The 26,489-nt window shown below is 30.0% G+C and overlaps 1 protein-coding gene across 1 annotated transcript in view; it reads right to left on the reverse strand.

Annotated features, from left to right (window-relative positions):
- The window catches only part of LOC147070499 (voltage-dependent T-type calcium channel subunit alpha-1G-like), a 630,303-nt gene that overhangs the window by 184,704 nt on the left and 419,110 nt on the right, over window positions 1-26,489 (reverse strand). The window contains exon 8 of the mRNA XM_085949528.1: window positions 21,454-21,625. Coding sequence (XP_085805654.1) covers window positions 21,454-21,625 — 172 coding nt within the window. The remainder of the gene's footprint in view (window positions 1-21,453; window positions 21,626-26,489) is intronic.

The following is a 26,489-nucleotide window of genomic DNA, read 5'->3' on the forward strand; positions in this document are numbered from 1 at the left end:
ACAAAACATAATTTGTTATAAAAATTCAATATGAGTCCATTTAATGTTATGTTTATTGTTATTTTAGTAATAATAATAATATATTCATTGACATGTTTTGTTTTTCGAGTAAATACATAACATTCTTTAGTCATCTTTACACTATTTAAGAATTAATTCCTCCGACGCCATCACAAAATAAATTGACGTGCTAACAGGTCGACTATCGCTCTCCGACTGGCAACGCGGCCGAAATTTGAAGAATGCTCTTAACAACTATCACTAAGATCGAATTTCAAAACTTTGCATATATTTCCTAGAGTAGTGTATGAAAGTAAACTTAAAGAATCGTGTATAGTATTATTATTATTATTAGGTAACGGACGTTAAATCATTTTTTTACGGAATATTTTCAATATACGTAGTATATTATGGATATTTACTTATTGTGCCTTTAGTTTTTTACACGAACTAATTAATTTTAGACTCTTTGAAATATACCTGCGTTAAAGGTTGGCACACAAATTTCTACTATATATTTCCATTTTCCCCGAAAAATATACCTGTGATAGCCGGCATAGATAAACATTGTTATTGGTCCGGCTCGTTAATCATCTTTTTCAAATGAACCGTCAATAAATCGCCGTGGAAAATTAAAAGCATAAAAACACGACGCGGGACATATTGCCAAAAATAAAAAATCTTTTTTCCTTTGTCCACAATGGACACGCGACGCGATAAATCGAATTGCTACGTAAAAAAACGGCACGCCTGCTATTTGTCAGATTTAATTATTTCTTCAAAAAATTGACAAGACATATTTGTATACAATAGAGTCAAACGTAATATAGACCAGTAGCGAAGGGTGGAGGTATGCTGTTAAGATTTGCCATAAATATTGCACATTAAGCTTTGTTAGTCATACGTATTTGTTTTTATTTAACTAAAACAACAATTTACAAATGGTATTGGTTAATTTTTAAAAATCAATTAAGCACTGCATATACCAAACCAAAATAGTTTTGGTATATTTTGGGCGATACGACAAAATTGTACACACTTTTTCATTCATACTTATTTGTTTTCGTTGGATTAAGAATACATATAACACATATTGTTGGTTATTTTCTTTAATTTATTAGGCCCGGCCAACCAAACTATAATAATAGATAACAAATGTTATTCTATCAATAAAATATTCAAAGTTACGTATGATTTAATTGCATAATTTTACATATATTATAGATAGATGAGTATTTTTGACTATTATCTATTATGGCCTGGTTTTTGCAGGGTCTAATTGAATTTAAAAAACTAAATACAAATAGTTTAAACTAACTATTTCTTTTATTCAACGAATAATTCACAAGATTTTATGAATATAACATTCTAATTGTTGAACATAAATAATTTTAAAACACTCATGAGAAAATATAGCCAATAGAAAAAAAAACTTTTTTGAAAAAAGTAAGACACCCGGCAGGAATCGAGCCTGCGTCTCTTGTGTATCGCGCCCTGTGCATTAAAATATATTTGAATACAAAAACCGATCGCCTACCGTAATAAATTTGGAGAGCGCTTATGAGCAGGCATTAAAAAGGCCAATAGTTAAAATTTGTCGCAATTAAGCATGGCAGTCGTAGCATAGTGGTAATGCACAGGGCGCGATACCCAAGTGACGCAGGTTCGATTCCTGCCGGATGTCTTACTTTTTTCAAAAAAGATTTTTTCTATTGGCTATATTTTCTCATGGGTGTTTTCAAAATTATGTACGATAAATAGTTTATGTTATGACTTTAGTTATTTATAGTAGAAGCTCTTTGATATGGATTCATATCCACTCGCGCAGTCGCGGCTGTTGACGTATATATTATATTATACGTCAGTGGTGTGCGGATGTATATGCAGGGCATCCCTAGAATAATTCGAATTTTCATTACCACATGTTTAGGCTTCATCTCTATAAAATAAGATAATGCTCATATTCATATAAAACAACGTTTTTGCAGTTAATACCTTTTTATAAACGACAAATAAAATATTCGATTTTTTTTCGGCACGATAATAATAAAAGTTATTTGCGGTGATTTTTCATTAATCTTTTTTTTACAGTTGTCACTGTTCGAAAAATATCCCCTGATTTTTTTTTCGTCAAATTTTAATCCGGCCCCTCAAGCACGTATTCGTCTATTTAGAGAAGTTTTTTCGAGGCATTTTCTTCCACGGATTAAAACACACTTTAGTCGCGTACTTGTCGAAGTATCCGTGACGTGGAATTTAATATTCTTTTAAATAATTTTGAAGAACTTTTTAATGGCCGACTTCAATTCCGGCACTAATGAATAATATATTGTTTAAAAATGAATGACTTGAACGAGACCATCAAATTTAAGCTTTGTCAATAATCTTTTTCCTCATGTCAGGCTCACCAGGCACCAATAGCAAGGACTAGGCGGCTGGTCAATGCTTTCCCTACAGACGTAGACATTTTTAACGAAGCATTATGTATTCTGTTTTTTAAATCCTATTTATTTTATTTCTTTTCTAAAATTATTTTTCGCTTTGCTTTTTTCTCTAACCTTGTTTTTTCTCTATTTGATTTACTTTTTTTTTGAATTATTGATAACCATGTCCTTGCTTTTTCGTACAAGGTGGTTGTTAGTAATTTTGAATAAAAAAACACCCAGGCTTTGAGAAAAACACATAAATATTGTGTGTCTTGACCGGGAATCGAACCCAGGAACACTCGGGTGGAAGGCAAGCGCCTTACGCACTGCACCACGAGAGCCGCCTATTTGATTTACTTATTATTCTAAATGTCATGATGTAAACGTATTGAATAATAATTTGTTATATAATATTATGCTCAATGTGTCTTTTTTAAATATAACATAAATAAATTTTTTTTTAATTTTAAGGAATATGTGAAATCATTAACCTTATGGCTATACTTCAGCTGGGGCACGCTCTAAAACGATCGTGACTACGCGACGCGAAGATTGTGCAAACGACGCGTGCCGAACAAAACATAATTTGTCATAAAAATTCAACATGCGTCCATTTAATGCTATGTTTATTGTTATATTAGTAATAATAATAATATATTTATTGACATGTTTTCTTTTTCGAGTAAATGCGTAACGTTTTTTAGTCATCTTTACATGATTCAAGAATATACTCCTGCGACACCATCACAAAACAAATTGACATGCTCACAGCTCGACTATCGCTCTCCGATTGGCAACGACTGCGAAATTTTGTCCCACCTATTGTTGAAAATTATTTGCCACTTTTCACTGATGTATGCTCTTATGTATTAATTACTCAACAATTTAGGTATCAATTTGATAGTATCGTCTATAAAAAGTTTGGCAAGAGTGTAACCAGCAAAGAATTGGCTTTCTCAATCGCCGATAACTTACGAGTGGTAGCGACGCAATATGTAGACAGTGCTTGGAATGGATCGGAGCGGACACCGAAGTGCAGCTCCGCTTATTATGGAAAAATTGAAAATTTCATTCCGCTTCGTAAATGATTTAGCATATAAGAGAATTTCAAAAGCTATAGGTATTTAAAAGTGCATGTTGGACACACCGCAGAAGACCACAAAATAATCTAATACATAAGGAGGCAGACAAGAGAAAGCGATGCGATACGAGATGAAATGACAATAGTTGGACATGTCGCTCATTGAGTGGACAATCGCTGGCTAAATGCCGTCATTCAGTGGTACTCAAGAGGTATTAAGCGATCACAGTAACGCCATAAAATTCGATAGTGGATGGGTATACGTGACAACGTAGAACTAGGGACCGAGAAGAGTGAAGAGAGTTTCAGGATCATTCAGCAGTAGATTGAAATAGGCTGATAATTATTCAAAAATAATATTTCATACATGGATAGTGGTATGTAGGTATATTGTTTATTATTTTATGTAGATAATATGTTATTTTTAAAACAATATCTTTTATTATCTAGATAAAATGTTGATTTTTCATTTACCTTTTTGCTTTTGCTGTCAGTCAAAAGCTACACGTTGTAAAAAATAATTGGTTTTTGTGCGGTATTTATTTACAAATGCGATTATAATAGTATGTTGTATATAAAATTGTATCTATAAGAGAATATTGTATGATTTACAATTATAAATTATCATTATGAATAATATAGTTTATATTAATTATTTATGGTACCTAAAACAATAATTTCGTCTGTTATTTTGTATTAATTGCGGTAGATTTAGTATAATATCTTAACATTGCGTTAATTATTCATCATTCTGTTGCCTGTTGGCAGTAGTAAACTCGTGTTAAACGATTATTCATCGTTTACATTATACTGTAGAGAAATCATTTAATTACAAGCATCTATTAACCGCAATATGCAATTAGTGCTATAAATAATGCAAATCGATTTATATGTATGTACATATCGTCTCTGTTCTGGCAGAACACACTAACTGGAGAATACTAGTTTTGAGTAATTTGACTTTGAAGTTGTTAAAATGTTTGAAATAATGGTCTATCATGTGATTTTATTAAGTAATCGTAAAAAAGATGACTTTAAAATAAAGACTTAAGAAGGTTTCCAGACGGTAAAGTTTGAAATAAGGAACATTTTGGTATTTTGTCATTTTTCGAATTAGTGTTTTCTGCCAGTAACGATATATAAATACAGTAACAGTGACGATATATAAATTAAACAGCACGACTAAGGACCGTTTCAGACGGGACACCGGTGTCACGACCATATATAATAAGTAGGCCTTTGTATTATGTTTATGAACGCCCCACAGCTAATGAGTGAACGCATGTCCAGCACACTTTTCTGTCGGCCGCTACGTTTTAAAGCCGCCGATACACTTGTTTAAAAACAAGTCTGCGGTAATAAATTACTGCAGCCAGTTTTATGGTCTAATTTATAACGCGAAATTATGCGTTGACTCATTAGCTCTGTGGCGTTCATAAAAATAATACAAAGGCCCCTTTATTCATTACAAAGACCTCCTATATTATATCAAGCACGACACCGGTGTCCCGTCTGAAACGGGCCTAAGCGATCTATGTATCTATATAATTTCAATAGAATGTTTGAATTAATATTCATTCGTTTAAAATGAATGAAAAGCTGGCGACGTCTAGTGGTAAATTAAAAAATATATATTATTTAGACATTGACAAATAAATAGTAGCTACGTATCGTGTTTATTTCGAGTTGCGAAATTAAATTGCAAGTTCCGATTGTAGTGATTGTTATAGATTAAATTCTATTACATTTTTCGTTCCTCAACGTATTACAATTTTTTTCAATATTATAAAACAATTACCATTTTCTACAAACAGATTGGGTACCATATTGCATTCGAAGTAGGTATAAACAATAACAAGCACTAGGAGGCGGCTCTCGTGGTACAGTGCGTAAGGCGCTGGCCTTCCACTCGAGAGTTCTGGGTTCGATACTCAGTGAGGACACAATATTTATGTGTTTTTCTCAAAGCCTGGGTGTTTGTGATTGTTCAAAATTACTAACAACCACCTTGTACGAAAAAGCAAGGACATGGTTATTAATAATTTAAAAAAAAGTACTACGATCGAAATTATTGTTTCGTGCCACGGCCTGACTATATTATAAGGTTTTGGTAATAGGTAGATGTGAGGTTATTTTCATTTTTTAAAACTATTGATTTCGGTGTTATGTCACGTAGATCACACAATGAATGCGCAGTTGAGATAGCAGAGTTACTACTATATGGGTCGTCCACATGACTTAAACTTAGGAATCATAACTTTGTTTGATGACTTTTCAGTCTTCATATACGAAATTGAGATGTGTACAATCACATTCAAAACTTGGATGTACAGGATGTACATCAGCTGAAAGTACAAACTTACGAGTGTCGAGGTTAAAAAGGTAAAATACATAATCGATCAAATTAAATCTAAGAAACTGACATAAGTTGATTATGTGGTGCAATATCCCGACAAATATACAGTTCTGGATTTCAATATTAAAGAAGAGGTATTAAGGAAGCAAGGTCCTGGCAGAAAAAATATGCTCTTGATCAAAAATCTGAGATATGGGTTTGAGCTCAACATTTACCCATATTAAGAATAACGATAGACAGAGAAAAGATTACCAAAATCATGTCCGTTAACGGATATGGCACGAATATGAGGAGAAAGATCATAATATTATTATATACGTTATATTAAAACGTTCCAAATTTAAAATAAATTATTTTTACTAAATACTCGTTAAAAGATTTTTTAAAGCAAATGAACGTTACTATCATTTGGATAACGTACCTACTGAAAAATAGTTTTTAATTAAATAATTAGACATGAATATTGTTGGATTCAGCAAGTCCCATACCACATCACACTTGCTCCCGTAGTAAGTAATGCCGGGTAGTTATTCATATTATGTTAAAAATATATACCTAGTTTTTTTTTTTAATATTGGTACATATTATGATGAATATATATTTTTTTCTCACGCCATATTTATATAATGTATCTACCGAATGTTCGATGACAGATTTTCAAAACAAACGAATATCGTGTTGCTGTTATTCTGAAAAACTAGTTCCTATTTAAATTATACATGCATATAACTTGAAAGATAGAAAACATCCGAACGGTAGACCTTGACGACGTTTGATAGAAAAATAGTTAAGTTCTGCGGTAATACGTGGATATGCATTGCACATAACGGAAAAGGTGTAGTCAGCTTAGAGCAACCTTCATTTAGCTGATTACAGTTGAATATTACAAGTTGCACGCCTGACCACATTTGCTCCCATATTGAGCAGTACTGGGACCTTGGTATTATTTAAATTAATACAGCCATCAAATGTGAAGCAATCATCCATTAGGTAAAAGACAAATATTCTAGATCACAATACAAAATGTTTTTTTGTATTTAAAAGGATATTAAAACCTTGCACAGTCATTTTACCTTTTCAGTCAGAGATACGTCTATTTTAGTCCGCAATCATTCATTAAATTTAATTATTACTTCGCAGGCTTTTACTGCCAACCCTTAACGGACGGCGGCTGGTTTTATAGGCGCGTTAGGGGTTTGTTAAATTAGTTGTGCAGGAAAGCGCGTGTTAGTACACATGGCCACATAGCACGGGTATCAGACAACGCTCAGACGAAAGGGGTTTGTATACAATAGTGATACAGAACCGTTTTATACAAAGTTGGCTATGGTTTTACTAGTTGAACAGATTTATTAGTTTTATGGTAGTTTGGAACAATAAAAATAATTACAAGATAAAAAGAACGTTCTTAAAATTTCTGTTAAATCATATAAACTTGACTTGACTAGCTTAAACGATCAAAAAAAATGTACTTGATAGAAATAATACTGAAATGTCATTTTGACATTCATATTGATTTTCATAGTAACGCACGTATATATTAATAATTTAGTTGCTAGGACCCCAGACCCCTAGCAACCAATAATAGTGGATTGGATTACGGATTTCTTCCGAAATAACTTTTCATACAAAACAGAATTAACTGAAAATGAATTTAATTTTACTTAAAGGTGGCTAAAAAAATTAAAAAAATGCATTGGCATCGTGTTCTGATATATTCTAAAAGTTTCAAATGTCTAGCTAGTCGGGAAGTTAGTTAAAAATCGATTGCAAGATTTGTACCGGACAAAGAACCACCGGTCAAATAAGAATACGAGCTAAGAAAAACGTTGTAATATCAAATATTACATAAATATCTTTCTCAGAGGAGAATTTGAAAAAAAAATGAAATTTGAAATGAGTAATGATTGCAAGAAAACCATTGATGAACGATATTTCAATGATAGTATGAGTACATTCTTAACACTTACTTTTTCTTACACTTAAATAAATGTGACCATTTGTAAATCATGGTTTTACCACAACAAAAAGTGCCATAAACCAATTTCATTTCATTTTGGATAGTTTCTGCTGTTTTTCCCTATTTTGTGAGGAATTAAAGTACCGCGCGGAGCTCAATATTTGACATTTTTAAAATTATCATAGACTTCCAATGATTATTCTTTTGAATATTGGAAGAGATTTAATAGAACAATCAACTTAAAATTGATTTCTTCTTTACACTGTTTCTTTGTTTTTAAATGTCATGTTGTGAACGTCTTAAATTTATATATAATGTTCACGCTATGTAGAAAAAAAGATAATAATTTGAAGTATACCTAAAAAGGATTACCTAACAATAAAACAATTACAAGATAAAAAGAACATTTTATATACAACGTTTTTAAATTTTCTGTTGAATCATATAAACTTGACTAGACTAGCTTAATGATCAAAAAATTGTACTTGATAGAAATACTGAATAATGAAATGTCATTCCAAATTGATTTCCATAGTAACGCACGTATATATTATTAATAATTTAGTTGCTATGACCCCCTAGCAAACAATAATGGTATCAAAATAACTTTTCAACAGAATTAACTAAAAATGAATCCAATTCTACTTAAAGATGACTAAAAGTATTAAAAAAATGCATTAGCATCGTGTTCTGATATATTCTAAAAGTTTCAAATGTCTAGCTAGTCGGGAGGTTAGTTAAAAATCGATTGCAAGATTTGTACCGGACAAACAACCACCAGACAAATAAGAATACGACCTAAGGAAAACGTTGTAAAATAATTTTAACCCCAATACTTGCGACTTTCACCACCATTCCGCGAATTTATGAAACTCCCCTCGTATATCCTGTATATCTCAGAAATCATAAACATCAGTTATTTGAAAGTTCTCCCAACGTGCAGAACTAACCTGCTATTGGGAATGCCAATTGGGTGGACGATAACTATTTTCAACCAAATCGCATCCTATATTGATATACGAGTATTTCAGTTTCGTGAGGATGAGTTTAGTTGGACGCTGTTTTATAAATCCTTAAAATAAGGTCTACGTAGCTCATTCGGCGTGCTTCCGTGTACATACTTTATAATATTTTTGTATTTACTCTTTATACTATTTTCATACTGTTAAATATTTATTCTTTGTTTTTCCATATTAATCATGTTCTGAACGTTTTGAATGAAGAATCTGTAAAGTTCACTATAATATGTACTTAAAAAAAATCGGTGTGTAGCACATGATAATTGTAATTTAAATATTGTATTGGACCAAAACTCATCTTTACCATACAGCGGTTATAATCGATTCAGAAGTGCCCATGATGAATTAATAAAAATCAAATTTTATTGGCGTGTTATTATGATTATATTCATTTCGGTCTCAATATAGGTATCATCAGCAATAATAATTATTATGTATGCGAATAAATAATATTATTGTAGAATGTACCTACTTTGGAAGAAAAAAAATCTCAAAACATGTGTTTGAAAAATTTAGCAAACCGCTATTTCGACCACCTTTGGTTAAACAGATTAATAACTATTTTCTATATTCTAACTATTTTCGTTAACAATAATAATTTATTACAAATCAAAAGTAAAACATAGGCTATGCCCTATTTAATGGTTTAACTGAAACGTGATATTGGCTTTTGTGATGAAACATAATAATTATTATTGTCTTCAATTATTATAAACCGCTAATAAATAAATGGACATGGGATATGCGACAAATATTATCCTAAACTGTAAAAATATGTATTTTTGTGTATGAAGTATCTAAATATTGTAAATTTACAACATACCATTGTTTGAATTATTTACCAACTCAACATTCACAAAATTTATTTATTTATTGATACATAATTTTACTCATAAATAATACTTACATAAATATAGCCTCAAATCTAAATGAATAATCATAATAATAAATTGGGTTGCATCGGCGCACGCAACTTCCGTCACACGCTAAATGAGTTACACCGGCGTCACACGCCAAAAATACACTCCGATCTGTTTTCACAAACCCGCCAAAAGAAGTATAACTTCAAAAATTTTAATCGAATTTGAATATGATGCACCCAATATTTGTATAGATATTAAAATGTTGTGACTCAATGCAACGGCACGAGTTCCAAAAATAATCCTCACCGAATTCTCAAATTTATAACTTACATAATATTTTTTAAATATTACAATGGCGGAACCAGCTGGTCAGAATTACTTTTGCCATATGTATTTTATAACATAAGTAGTTTTAGAGAAAGAAGTTTTATGAATGAAATATAATTATTAAACCAGCAAAAAAATACGCTTTTGCAATTTTACAATTAATAATGATGTTCAAACCAATTGAATTTCAGTTTACCAACATATTATACGTCATGTTTCAAAAATATTAAATAATTAAAGTTATCTTTATATTTTCATCAGTTAAGAAATAGTAATAAGAGGTAAATTTATCAAGTTATCGTACCGATAGCCACAAGTTTACTTCAATCACACTGGGAAATTATTGATACGTCTTCATCGAGACAGTGAATAATAAGGGTGAACCACTATAATTGTGTAGCTAGATTTCAAAATCAGCTAAGTCTACAGTAGATGAATAGGAGAAAAACAGCCTTTTGTATTCTCAAGTACACAGTCACAAGGGTGAAAGTTTATATTATTTCGAATATAAAATATTTAAAATTAATATGTTCCATATTTCGATAATGCAGAAATGTTAAAAAGCAGTAGTTTTTCAGCAATTCACAAAAAAGTCAAAAATATCTAAAGGTGGACTTGGCTGATTTTGAAATCTAGCGACACAATTTATATTTCTAACATCTGTAATGTAATCTAATCAAATTCTATCTGTTTATTACGTGATTTTTGATACTATTGTTTTTCTTACAATACATGCGTTACACTTTGTAAAGTTTTAAGTATTCCTATGTCAAAACATAGCACATAATAGTTTTAACGTATATTGCAGTGGATTTAGGTGGTAGCTATAGTAGCGCATCGATTTCTATGTGATGGGGTTTAGCTATTAATTATTAAATATACCACATGCCTACATACTTTTTCATATTATTATACATTATGTGCCAACCTACTTATAATAATATGATTTTATTAATGAGGAAATTTGTATTTTTCAGAATGAATAATATGATTATTTGAGTCGTTACTAAATCACATTTGATTAATTATTATTAATTATTATTATAGACTAAGCATTTTCAGTTTTGAACAACGACATACAGTGAGCGTTTTTATTCACCATGTGGTTATTTGGTTCGCTCCCCAGTATACGTATACTAACGCTAATGCATTCACAACATTTGTAGAACAAGATTTGTACCACGGCGACGGGATGGGACTAAGTGACCCCGGGCAACGAAAAATAGACGTCATAGCTTTCTTAATCGGTACATAGGTGTCACCGTGAAATACAGCGTATTCAATTTAATTAATTATTTTAATACCGCATAATCATCAATATGTTATTACATAATGTATAATCATTGCTTTATTTATTTTTATAATAATTATAAATATATATAAAATTGCGACAGGTTTATATGGATAAAAATATTGGACGTATATTTTTGACACGATAACGATGTGGGGGTGGTCCCTACGAACCCTTAAGGTAGAGCCGCCCCTGGGTAGCTATGACATGTACCTACCGTTATTTTATATTTTGTATATTTAAAATGTTTGCTACAATATAATATAAATTATTAATGTTAGTTTATATTATCGTACCTGAAATAAAACAATGGATAAAATGGCATGACAACAAAAACACACACATAATGTAAATATTATAATTAAAAATAATCTAAATGAAAAAAAATAATGATATTTATGAGAGAAGTTTCTCCAATTATCTCTAATGCATATTCAATTATTGTTTCACTAAAATAAGCACGAACTTTTAAAATAATACTCTTAAAAGTACATCAAAGAAAATCTAATTGTACATTAAAACAATAAAAAAACATAACAAAAACGTATTGGAAGTACTTCTAACGAGAAATTTTGTATCTAGTTTTGTGTTCATCTAGACATTTATGATACCAATTACGAAATTATAATTAAGTTCAGACATAACGAAGACTTTTCTGACTACTGGAGGGTAAATAAAAAAAATAATTCAATTTCTAACAGTTATACAATTCTTTGAAGTCTGCAAACAATTGACATTGCTCATGGAGACGTGTAATTCGATTTGAAATGTCCAACATCGAGAGTTGAATTTGAGGAATAATTTTGTACACAAGTCCTTTGATTTTGATTTACAAATTTGTGATTGTTTTTATTATTAATTCCAAGAACCGAAATATCAAAGCTTTATCAGAAAAATCAGTCTGATAGACAACTATATTTCATATTGATGATTAAATAAAAAAAAAAGTTTAATTGAAGCTAAAACTTTACAATATTTATATTTTTATTAATTAGACTATTTCCTGTATATATTATAACTTATGGTTAATTAAATTACAACAAACAGTTTACGTTATGATTAAACAATTTTAAAACTATGTTATTATTTCTACTTGTGATAAATTGAGACACAAGACTTTATAACTCAATCACACTTTATAATACTGTCTTGATACTCTTGGTAGTATATATGAACTAAGTTATAATAAATATTTATTTTGTTTAAATACTTTAGAAATAAATTAGTTATGTGTCACTTTAAATACGGACTGTAATTGGATTTAATTTTTCAAATTAAAACGAATCTACAATATGAATTTATGTATGTACTAAATCACACAATATTTGATAAACAATGTATGATATTCATAATAAAATTTAAATGCAAACTTGTGATTTTAAGAAAAAAAACTGAAACAAAGTTGTTCTACCCCAAAGTAAACTTTAAATAAAAATTGTAAACTTAAGTAGGTATCTATCATGTATTATGTATTGTACTAGAAACTGTGATAATTTATTATTGTTGTATACGATAATTTTTACAAAAAAAATGTGTGAAATTTGACCAAAACTACCAGTACGAATTACAAAGTCGTCGAAAAACAACAGCATTTCACCGAAGTATTAATATGTACGAATTATAAAAAAATATAATATATAGCATTTATTTGAGATTTTAAGCTTATTTTAATGCAATGCTGTTCCATTTAGATTATATTATACAAAAATTTCTATTATATCGTAGTTATGTATCACTATAAACATATCATATTAGTGTGATGTTCTATAAATTGGACAGAAACCTAGACATAGTCGTAGGGGCACCAAGTGAGTGAAAGCGATGCAATATTGTTAACTATATAGTCATAACATAACATTAGTTCTGCCAAATTCTAGCGCATGTTTAAGGTTTTTTTTAGAATTATAAATAACCACATCCTTGCCTTTTCGTAAAAGGTGGTTGTTAGTAATTTTGAAAAATCACAAACACCCAGGCTTTGAGAAAAACACATAAATGTTTTTGTCATGACCGGGAATCGAATCTCGGAAGGCCAGCGCCTTACCCATTGCACCACGAATGCCGCATGTTCGAGGTTAAATTTATCTACCATAACTTTTCCTTTAAATAATTCAAAATATGATTTTTTTTAATTATTAGTACTACAATTTTAATGCGTTAAACTTAAAATTGAATGAAACAGCATTAATTCAATTATAATTAATATAAATTGAAACATAGTTTTAAATAAATATCGTATCCCAAATATATTTTTTAATATTGAACGATGAAATTTAAATATATGATTGTATGTTTTATCACGAATCGTACTGATGATTTCTGTCATTGTATATTCATTCGTCATGTTATTAATAATGAAAAACCTGAAATTGTTGCAGACTTCAAACTAAAAAATGTATTAACGACATTTATCTAACAAAAAGAAAGAATTCTCTAAACAATCGAAATCACTAAATGAAGTATTCAAGATGATGTCAAATTGTCTATTGACGGAAATACTCGTATAAAAAGTTAATTATTGATTGATTAATAATATGCATCGATAAATTATGCTAAGGGGATCTATACTAAAATGAGTGAAAAAATTAATAATATCGTCAAAAAAAATAATCACAAAACACGAATGGAAGCGGTTATGAAAACAATTAACCATGAATAACTTTTAATTGTTATTTTTTATAACAGTCTTTTGTACGACTTTGATAATAATATATTGTATGTAACAAAAGTGTAAAGTTGTGTGATTTAGAACACTTTGTAAATATAAAATATAATATAATATTATGTTGTATCGGTTAAGTGTCATTGTTTATGATAGTTAATCAATTTTTTCATGTATTTTGAGCAGAGAGCTGTGAGGAAATATTTGTTTTATTTGACATCAGTCCTGAAAGGAAAAATAAACATTGTATGTATATTTTTTTATATAAAAAAGAATATCTCGAAATTGTACATTTTTATGGCGGGTGAATTAGTCGAAGCTGTACCGCATTTAACCGTTAATTTTATTGTTATGTGCCTATATAAATTAATGATCTAACCATAAAAAAAATGTAATATAATTTTATATTATTTCCCTAGTGGGGAAGATAATATCTTTACAGTATAAGTTTTCTAAGTAATTTATGCTAAAATTTATCCATCGGTACATTAAATTACTTGTAGATACAGCGTTGTATACAACATTTTAATATTAAAGTGGATGTTGTAGCATAGTTAAATGCAAACGAATTTGTATTATGCGTTGTTATTGCAATATATTTTAATTTACCCACATAATATGATAAATTAAATGTATTTGACACGTTTTGAATCGTGAATCATGAATTGAAATATGCACGTCATGAGTAATATCGCAATGCAAGTGTAGTTGATTTTTTGATCATGTTTATTTGTATTTTGAATTAATTAATCATTTTGTTGAAAGTACCCTAATAATTCGAGTGCTTAAAGTCAGACAACGTTATCTACAAAAAAGTGTTTTTTTTTTTGAGATAACGTTATTTTACATTTATGGCTACATGATGGTCAAACAACGTTATGTCAATCTTTTCTAATTTCTTATTAAATCGTCAGTAAAGTTTAACGCTAACTACATAAGTTACCCTTGTTTTCATATATTTTTTTAAACTATCCCTTTAAATTTTAACATCATCATAAGCAAGATAAATACACAATAAATTATAAAATATTAACATTAGGTTTTAAATAAACATTTCCCTTGTTGAGTTACAAGAATCTAAAATAACGATTTTTGGCTCTCCTGTAAAGTTGCACTTTTCTAGATAGTGTTGTTTGACACTAAACCCTCGAATTGTACTGTTAAAATTGCATAATATATTAGCAGTTTTTATCATGAAATTATGTGAATAATATTTTTAAAATATTAAATTTAAATATAGAATAGACAGTATGTATTTAACTCATCAATACTGATCACACCGAATATATACTTACCTCCCATTAAGATTAATTTGACTTTTAATAAGCCTCAACCCGATGGTAGATTAAGGAACGAATGTTAAAAAAAATGATAAACCTGTTACTTATAAGTAAAATAATATTATATTATATTATGCACTGCGTTACAGGTCAGATAATATCTACCAAAGATTATATCTGCAATGCCAAGGAAATAGACGATAAGTCAAAACAATGTGAAATTTAGATATGTGTGATATCGTCTTTATTTTTTTACAACAATAAATAGGGAGATGCCTTAGAATCAGTAGTATATTTTGACATCTCTTAACCTTTCTCGTTCTGTGATGTAAAATCACACAGTTTTTTTGAAGTTATACTTCTTTAGGCGCGTTTGAAAAATCAGATCAGAGTGTATTTTTGGCGTGTTACATGTAACACATAATTTATTTTTTCACAGAAAAAATTGCACTCGATTGGATTGGAACCACCGATTGTTCGGTTATCAGCTGAACGCACTACCTTTACGCCACGGTATGGTTCTGCAATCGTGACGATTATACAGTATAATATTATAGTTTAGAATTTTTCCGTTGCCTAGGCAGCGAATTTATTATTGTCGGCAATTTGCAATTCCATACGTAAACAAACTATTAAACGTCAGAGTGACAGTTTAAAAATAAAAACAACGAGAAACCATTATACAATTTAGTAATATAAGTTAAAGTGTATAGAAATAAACCAACGGCGTTTCAATAAGCGATCCTTATTCTTGAGTGTGTTTTTAACAAGATAATTAAGAGCTAGTCAAAGAATCTAGTTTATCACAAGTTTTGTTTTGTTACGCCAAAAAAATATAACTTCAAACGCGCGTACATAAGTACACATACCGTTTTTTTTTTAAATATTTTATTTATCAGTTAATAAACACTAAGATAAAGGTTGATATTTTATTTCGACAAAAGCAATACTGTGCTGATTTCAATAATCTCCTATTTGATTTTTGTAATATTATATAGATGCATTTCAATGTTGTATCTCCATTTTCCTTGAGACTGCAGACATAATAAGTAAATTTCGAGATATTCTTAATTTATATTTGGATAGAGATAGTGTAACACCTAACTATGACAGAGTAACAGTTATCAATCAATAGGTAGGCAGTATCGAGTCACAACAAAGAAGTGTGAGAAGAGATATACAATAGGTGAATAGTGTTTTAAATGTGTGGGGGTTCTGGCTTACGAGTTCACTCGCACGCGCACTCTGTACCATTCCCATAGATCTCTGGAACATACAAACATATAACAGGGCTTGGCTGGAACAAAATGTGCCACTACTACAAAACATATATTTTTCATATTCTACGAGGGTACTGTCGGCTTTGAAATCGTATCAAACACTTTGAAATAATTACACAGAATAAATATATTTCGTTGTATATTAGAAATAATACAAAGTTAATAAAAAATGCACTAATAATAATTTCATATTTGAGGCAACAAGAATCAATCTTTACTTATCAACATTAAAAAAATATAATATAAATAGAAAATTAATTGACTAAGTTGATAATTGATGAGAATTTTGTAGTATTTAATTAGGTAAATATATAATAACTATCTAGTATGCACCAACGACTCCGTAATCAGTGAACTTAAAATTTGGAACCGGTTTCTTTGAGGAGACTCTTCTCGGTTTAACTTCGTCGAACTTTTAATTTTTTTGGTCATATAGCATGCAGAGAAGGAAAAAGGAAGCGGAAAAGCTTGGATTAGAAATAAATGCCTGCAAAACAAAATACATGGTATCCACGCGAGAGCAGAGTCCACCTCGAAATATCTGTGTGGAGCAGCAGGTATGGGAAGAGGTTCAGAGCTTCACGTACCTGGGCTCTAACCTAAACACACTCAATAAAACAACAGAAGAGGTGAGCATACGACTCATAGCTGCTAATAAGTGCTTCTACGCCTGTAAGGGTCTACTGAGTTCGAAAATCCTGAGCAAGAATAGCAAACTGCTTATCTACAAAACAGTTATTCGACCAGTAGCTACCTATGGCTGTGAGACATGGTGCCTCATTCAAAGGGAAGAACATGAACTGGCCATATTCGAAAGAAAGATCCTCAGGAGAATTTTCGGGCCCACATTGGAAAATGGAAGTTACAGGATAAAAATGAACCACGAGTTAGAATAGTTAATAAAACATGAAACGGTGGTGAAATTCTGTCGATCCCAAAGACTAAGGTGGGCTGGACACGTTGAGAGAATTCCTGAGCACAGGACGCCAAAAATCATGACCAAGTGGATCCCACAGTGAAAATGGTCTAGGGGCAGACCAAAGAAGAGGTGGGCTGACTGTATCGAAGAGGACTGGAGAAAGATGGGGAGGGCTGGAGACTGGAGAGGAGCAGCCAGGGAAAGGAGCGTGTAGAGGACAATTGTAGAGGAGGCCAAATCCCGCCCCGGGATGTAGTGCCGAGAAAAAAGAAGAAGAAGCACGCAGAGAAGATGTCAACCTGGAAAAACCTCGGGTCGGGGGTCAAAGGCGGGGAGGAAGAGCTCGCTTCAGATGGACAGGCCAAATCAAGAGAGCCATAGGTTTTACATTGGCGAAAGCTTTGTCTGCCGTGGAAAGCCGTGCGGGATGGAGCAAAGACATGTAGAAGGCTCTATATTTATATACAAAGTGTGAAGGCAGCTCTGGAAGCTAAAACTGATTGCTATAGAATAGTATAAAACTCTCATCAATTTTAATACATATTAGGTATTGTCTTTTTGAAATATCATTTTTCCTTAAAATTCATTGATATTCCGGTAGATACTTATGCTGAGACATGATTTAATTATTTTGTTTAAGATTATATAATATTTCTCTCTCTTTCTCTTGAAGATCTTGTTCTTGAACAAAATTATTGATTTTCATCCGTTAGTTAATTTAATTAAGTATACTATTTTTTCACCTAAATAAATAGTTTATATATTTACCAATACATAGTTTATATATACAGTAGTTCTGATTCTCGTTGGCTCAATATTAATCTTAAGATTATATAAATCATCAGGTTCATTATTAAAACTTTTTAATCACTTAAAAATGGCAATTATTTAAGAATCATGTGTAAATACGATATGATTATTATGCTTTCCAAAATTTTTATTACAGTAGACCACTTTGAAAGCGATATGAAGATATTAAAAATAATAATTAATATTACACAATTTTCTTGTGTTACTTTTCGAAGTGTTGATACATTTCGTACATCAATAATAAACTTTATATTAATAGGGTTGTCAAATAATGATGTGACAGTGTGCAATATTTATGTAAGTACCTACCTACCAACTTAAAAATAATTAACAATTTATAGAATACACTTATATACGTGTATAATGTAATTTGTGTAATCTAGATGTGAGTACTTTGTAACACGTTTATATGTGCCTTAATGATTTAGTTAAATATATATCATTAAGGTGTGTTTCAATTAGTGTTGTGAATGGTTTGTTGACAGTATTTACACTTGCGCAATCCAAATTTTGCAGTTAATCTACAGCTACAGCATTGCAGTAGATAGTATGATTAAATTTATAATTTACTGGCTCAGCTCTGATCTACTGGAAGAAAATGATGTTCAATTTGATTGACATAATAAATGAATGTTAGCCACTTAGTCAATCTATTAGGTCAATACTCTGACTCCAAATAAAAATTGAAAAACAATACGCGTATTTGCCAGACCTAGGATTTCAGCCTGGGACCCACGTCTTTTATATTTCATCCGTTATAAGCTAACTCGTAAGCCGCTCGGTTATCGTGAGTTCAAAATTTTCAAATTACCAGAAAAATGTTTAAAGCTTGCGCATGTGCACATGTCAAACTGTTCTAAACCAATGAAAACAAAGTTTTTATTTTATAGTACATATGTGAAAGTGAGAATGTTGAAATGTTACATTGATTATGAGATGAAAATAATAATAATTAAAATATCAAAATATCAATAAAATAATTCTTAAATTAAACACAACTATGGATGATTGATTGATTATAGTGAGTGTAAATATCTTGACTATAAAAATATGTAAAAAAATAGGAATTTTAAATTTACAATTAGTTAAGAAAATTGCAACTAAATATTTTTATAGAATTTCAAAAAGCTGATAAATTTAATTTTATTTATACCTAGTATACACAAAATGCAGTTGCAAAAGTGTTTAATCTGTGAAATAATTATTAAGAATATTAGAATATTTATTAACTTACAAACTTTGATAAGCTGTGGTTTTATAAAGCTGGGTTTTGCTATTTTACAGATGCAATTGACAAAATAAAAATAAAAATAAAGAAACAAAAACAGTTATACAATCTGTGCAATCAACAATTAATATAAAAACAGAAAAAGCATTTTATTATTATACTGGGTATGTATTTCAATTATTATTTTAAAAACTACTGAAATATTTTGTAGAAATAAGACAGTGGATGTGGCAGGTTTTATATTATAAATAGTTACTTCGTGTGTTGAGTTTAATAATTATTAATAATGAAAAGTAAACTAAGTTAACTATGTCAATGGGTTAATAATGCACACGTGTTGTATATCTAGTTTTATATGTTTTGAGAAAATTAAAAAAAAATTGCAACCCACAATTAAATTTAATATATAACTGATACTGTTATCTTTATTAGAGATTGTAGGCTAGCTGGCTACACTAACCACAAATCCCATTCGGTACCCAATTTTATTGTCTCTTAATTGTATATCGTGTTACAAAATTTGTGTAGGTATAAAAGAAAATGCTACATTTAAAAAAATGATATATTCTTCATTTGAATAGAAAAATGGTTTAATGAAACAAATGATTCTAATGTATTTTTCCATACACCGTAGAAATCTGTAACGACTTAAGTAAATCTTTGTATAGTATTTTGAATCTGAAATTATTACACTAACTTAAATTTTGGATATATTTAAGAATTAAAAAAGTTGTTCAAGATTCCTGGTTGGAAAACTATAGACCCAGTGATTTGACACTGATCAGACATGAAAATAAAAGACAATGTAATATACCGGTGTGTCATATTTTATTGATTTTTTTCTAAAACTTGCGATGAAACTTTGGCTGATTTACTTTATATTACATAGGTTAAAGTTTTGAACATATTATTTCATGTTAAATTTTTAAATAATTTAATGTTAAATAATTATTTTAAATATTGTAAAATAATATTTATTTGTGTAGTGTATTAAAGACAATATTGCATTTATTGTGTTTTTATATACTTAAATAATAATTCATGCATTTTTTTTACATAAACATATTTTTTAGACATTTTTTAAATAAATGGAAATGATATTTTAACTCGTGAATTGTGTTTAAATTATGCAACAGGTGCGATTATTTTTAAATGAAAATTTTCATCCAATCAGGAAATCTGATTGCAAACTTCGTAACACCCTTAGCGAACTTTTCAATCAATTTCCATCAGCAGAGAATGGGAAGAAAATTGTATTATTCTGAAAATTTTCCCAGATACAAAGAAAATTGAATGTAATAATTTACTTTGTGGATAAGAGAGTAACTACTCCGAAAAGCCTATCGATATAAATACATTTATGAAGAAATATGACAATTATACATGCTAATCATTATGACTGCTTATTTTTGATCGAATTCGTGTTAAGGTTGAAAATGTTTGATGTTTTCGATACTTAATTTATATAATTAAAAATGTATTTTTTATGTATTACTTATAATTAAAATAATGCAATAAATATGAATATAAAATGTACATATTATTAAAAATAAAATATTTACTAAAATTAAATAAAATGAATGCGTAATTAATTAATATAAAAATAAAACATCTGCACTAAACCTTATAATAAAATTGTTATTTAATGAATTTTCCCTAATAGTATAAAGACTAACTAATTAATATTATAACTATAGCTTGTTTATAAAACTAAACAAAAATAAATATTATTTTTAAATCGCAAAAATTTCTACTAAGTATATAATAATTTAAAATAAATATATTTTAATTTGTACAAATTATTAATAAACTACATACTCACCTTAAAATTCAGTATATATACATAATTATATTTATTTAATTGTCATATCTTCATGTTAAAGATTCCTTAATTTAAATATTATTAAAAAAAAACAATTAACTTATTCAAAAGTATATAAATATCACATACTTTGGTCTGCGCACTTCTGGAGGTAGATCTAGCTCACATCTTTGTCTCAGGATTCCCTCCCAGAGCTGGACTCCAACGATCCCGAAGATGAAGAAGACAAAGAAGCACAGCAGGAGAACGTTTCCGAGCATTGGTAAGGTGTCTAATAAGAGCATCACCAGGATTCGCATACCTGGGTTAAGAAATATATATTTTAGATTAGTGTACAATATGTAAAAATAACTATTGTCTAGTAACCTTGGAAATATTAAAAAAAAGTAAATTCCGTTTAAATCCAGTTCAGAGAAGTATAACTGCCTATGTGGTAAATAGTGTACAAAATGTACAGCATTTTATCTAGGTCAGACAAGCAGAAGCTTTATTACAAGGTACTGTGACTATGGCATACCTCAATACAATATAAATATACAGCTGGTGTCAAATAGTATATTTTTTTATTTTATAGAAAAATAAATAAAAATATGAATTACTTGTTCAGAATATTTTCTGACACGTTAAAAAACGTATTAAACTACAATTTAATAATAAAAATAGCAAATAAACATATATATACAATATGTAATAAATAATAATATAAACTTTTTTGTAATGTAAAATATATTGAATTGCGAATTTTCGTATTATAAGGGTTCCTTGAAGTACACCCCTCCCCTTAAATAGATCAATGGTGGATATCATCGTTATCAAATAATGTCGAATAAATGTAATACTATTCAATTATGTTTTATTTTAATTAATACAATATCTTTCCAGTTCGAATTGCCAGTACACAAACAAAGCAATCTATTAAAAAATCATTTTTAATTAAATTGATAATATAAAGCTTTTATGATTAAAATATAATAAAAATATACATTGCTAAGTGTATAAGTTAATATCCATTGAATTGAATTGAATTTTAATTCATAAAACAGAACCTGGATTTCAGTTAATAAATAAATTAGTCAAACGAAGTGTCCATTGATTTAATCAGCCATTGTTCGAAAGTTTGCATGCCATTCAAACAGACGGCGTAATTAAAACTTTTCAGCGGACTCCAAGTCTCTTTACATTATTTTCTTGGGAGCTTTTACTAGGGCAGCTTTTACTAAGCTCTCAATGGTATCTTTACTTCTCGTAACTGAACTCACGCGGTATACACTAATTCTACTGTTTTATTGAATATATTATTTTAGAACCGAGAAATATTACATAGATAAAGTCTTCAAAGCCTTCGAGATGTGGCTGTAAAAAAGTATCATGAAAAAAATATTGGATTCATATAAAGACAAATGTTTCCAACTTATATATATATATATAAAAAAAAAATACAGTAGTTAATCTAGCCACATAATGAGAACTTAAAATTATTGCATTCCACAAGTATTATACAGCAAAAGATCAACTAAAAACGAAGTAGACAAAGTCACTTCATTATTGAAGAACCTTCATGATTGCATTGAATATAATTAGTATTGCAATTAAGTATAGTTCCTCCATGGTGTTTTGGTAGACGAATAAGGAAATATCGTTTTGATAGTAAGCGACTTCTTCCAAAGCATGGCATAAGAAAATAATGTTTTTAGGACGACCAAGCTCATTGACATCTGAACCCGTCGATTTTTTCTTTTGCAGGTCTGCAGAAAAAAGTGTTTGATTCAAGATATTCAGCGACTTCAAGAAGCATTTTTTTTCGTTTTAGCTAAAATTATTGTCATTTTATATAATATTGTTATTGGTTTGTGATAATGTATGAAAATCGCAATGGAGCGCAGAACTCTATAGAAGCTTTCACATTATTTATCATAAAGCTTTTTTTTTCGACGCATGTAGAAGCTGTAGCTGTATTATTCGCCAGTATTTTGAAAATTTGTTGTATTAGGTTCATTATTAAAAGCAATCAGTCCCAATATTAATGTAATTATTTATTTTAAGTGTCTCTGCATGAACAAATTTATCGTATTAAAAATGGTGACAATACATTCGATCGTAATAATAAAAAATATGCAGGTACATAATAATATATATTTTTTTCAATTTCAATTTCAATTTATTTATTTTACATATTATTATGGACATTACAAATTATAAGTTTAAGACGTTCACAACATGACATGAAACATTATTATAAAGAAGAAAGAAAAAATAATAATAAATTAGATAAAAAGAGAACATAGTATAAACATACAAACGCAGTGAAAATACAAATAATTATAAGATAAAAAGAACTTTTTATATTCAACATTTAAAATTTTTCTGTTGAACCATATAAACTTGACTTGACTAGCTTAAACGATCAAAGAAAATTGTACTTGACATGTCATATTGATTTCCCTGCAAGTCTATATTAATAATTTAGTTGCTAGGACCCCAGACCCCTAGCAACCAATAATGGTGTCGAAATATCTTTTCATACAAAACAGAATTAACTGAAAATTAATTCAATTCTACTTAAAGATGGCTAAAAGAATGCATTGTCATCGTGTTCTGATATACTCTAAAAGTTTCAAATGTTTAACTAGTTGGGAAGTTAGTTAAAAATCGATTGCAAGATTTGTACCGGACAAAGAACCACCGGACAAGTAAGAACACCAGCTAAGAAAAACGTTGTAATTATACATCGTAAAAATCCCTCGCACAAATACTTTATACTAAAATTTACAATTTTGAAATAGAGTGCATTCAATATGAACACAAATTTTCACGTGGTCGGCTAAAAACATTTATTTATATTGAGATTTGACAATGATAAAAACAAATTTGATTTTGACGATAACTTGTATTATAAAATGCAATTAATCGCTTACACAGAGCTAATGAGTTAATTTCTTTTACGTTAGAAATATGTCAGAATTAATTCAGTACAAAACACGTTATAAGCGTTTAAAAGCGTTTAACGACTGAGGGTGGAAGGAAGTTCCGCAGATAAGTGCAACGTGTCAATAGCATTTAAGTAATAGTTAAGAAAACCTAGAAATATGTACATCTTATAACTAATCTTAAAGTGTATTGCAAACCTAAATTTACAACAATATATAGTAAACCTAAGCAGTCCGAAGGAATGCTTACGTGTCAGGTTTCACCTGTCGTATTACAAGAATTAACAAGTAAATGGTGCATTTATGCTACTTTGTCGTGAGAAATCCATTATTTAATTGATAACATTTGTGTCATAGTCAAATTTCGCAGACAAAATTCTAGGAAACAATCCACGGTGTGGGAACAAAATAACGGCAATCAACCACGCCGTTTCTGACATTTCTTTTGTCTTCTTTTAATATAAAAACAAATCTCACAATAAAACAGTATTCTAGTATCTTCAAATCATTCAAACTAATTACACGCTTCTCGCTTCGACGTAAAATAATTTTCATTGCAAACACAATCTTCGTAAATATTATTTGTAAACTTCTCGTTGTACGATCTGTAATTGAATAAATTTGGGCTACTTTATCACGCATCAAAACCCTTCTGTTCATTCGTAACCTACCCATCATCACACTCCCTTACTACACGACTTTATTGCAAACAATGATCAGAGAAGGACCATACTTGTATACCCAATAAAGACTATTTTGGATCTGTTCTTGTATTTTCAAAGCTATCTATCACTAATAAAAATCAACTGAAGATGTCACGCCACAAAAATTGATAATTATTATCCAGCATTTATAGTAACGATACGGTGTTCGTATATAATCAAAATGACTGTTGCATGAACCAAATTTGTATAAGTAAACACAGCTTTTAGGCAAATAATAAAAGTCTATACCATCTCTGTATAGTCGTATTGTAACTTGTTGAACGAACTGTTGCTGCCAACCTTTACAATACAGCAGGAAACTTTCCGAAAGCACCTTGTTATGCTAAACTTAATATGTCTTTACATTTACCTACGTGGGCTTAAAGGAAAGCTTTCGCGAAAATACTGTGCTCGTAATCAGAGGAGTTTAAAACAAAAGTTTTCTTTACGTTTGATAGTGAGTTTGTTAGTTCGCGGTTGTTTATTGTGTGTGTTTTTGTGGTGAAATGTTTAAACTATAAGTTTACAACTGGAAAATTTTAAACAATACGTTAATAAGTTACAACACTAAATTCTGGCAGAGTAGATTATTAATTCAAAAGGGCAAAAAACATGCAGTGCTGACTTTTATTACCATATAAAGTATGGTCGGTGTGTAGAGGCCAATCATGCTAGAAACACATTATCGTGACATAACGTAAGCGCATGTGTGTAATGTTGTTTTACTTAGTATTTCAAATATTATCAGACAGATGTTCCCATTCCGTAGCACATTTTATGCGATTAGTTTCAGTTAGAGTTAGCAAACATGTATCACAACTACACTATAGTCAACCTCATGTGTGTTTGGCCGTGATAAAATTTCAATCTATGCCTTTGAAATGTGGTGTTGGCGCCGAATCTTTCGTATTCCTTGGACGGAACACATGACTAACTAGTCAATCATCCAGAGACTGCATATAAACGGCTCTCGGCATTATGTCTAAGACGCATTCTGCAGTTCTTTTTTGGACATATTGTCCGGCGCGGACCAGACAACTTGGAGAAACTGGTGGTTTTGGGTGGCCTCCAGGGAAGGCGAAGCAGAGAAAGAGCTGACTGGAGGCACCATTCATTCTGCCCTGAGAGAAGCGGAAATCGAGAAAGATGGACAGTCTTGGTCGCTCAAAGGATGGCAAAATTTAAAAAAGTGGTCACGATCCTCAGCCATGAGTGTACGACCAAGAAGAAGACACATTTTTGGATGTATGGGTGCATCATCTGTCTTATAATATTTTAATGCCAAGTAAATCAACATTGCGTACTTGTGGTTTATGGTGAGAACTTATCGTAAGCTCACGTGCTCTTACGTGACGTTATGGTAATGTGTTTCTAGCTATAGAGACTTTACATAAAAAACGAATAATATTATTTTGCATTCTACACTGAAATAGGAATTGTTATATGTAATAAAATAATATAAAATGTATAGTAACAAAGCGTAATATCTTCTTAACTCAAAATAAGCCTGTGACTGACTGAAAATGGTCAGTGT

Source organism: Rhyacophila brunnea, unplaced genomic scaffold, assembly GCF_057557595.1.
Source record: "Rhyacophila brunnea isolate RB1 unplaced genomic scaffold, BYU_Rbru_1.0 scaffold_22, whole genome shotgun sequence".
In the NCBI taxonomy this organism is placed as follows: Eukaryota; Metazoa; Arthropoda; class Insecta; order Trichoptera; family Rhyacophilidae; genus Rhyacophila; species Rhyacophila brunnea.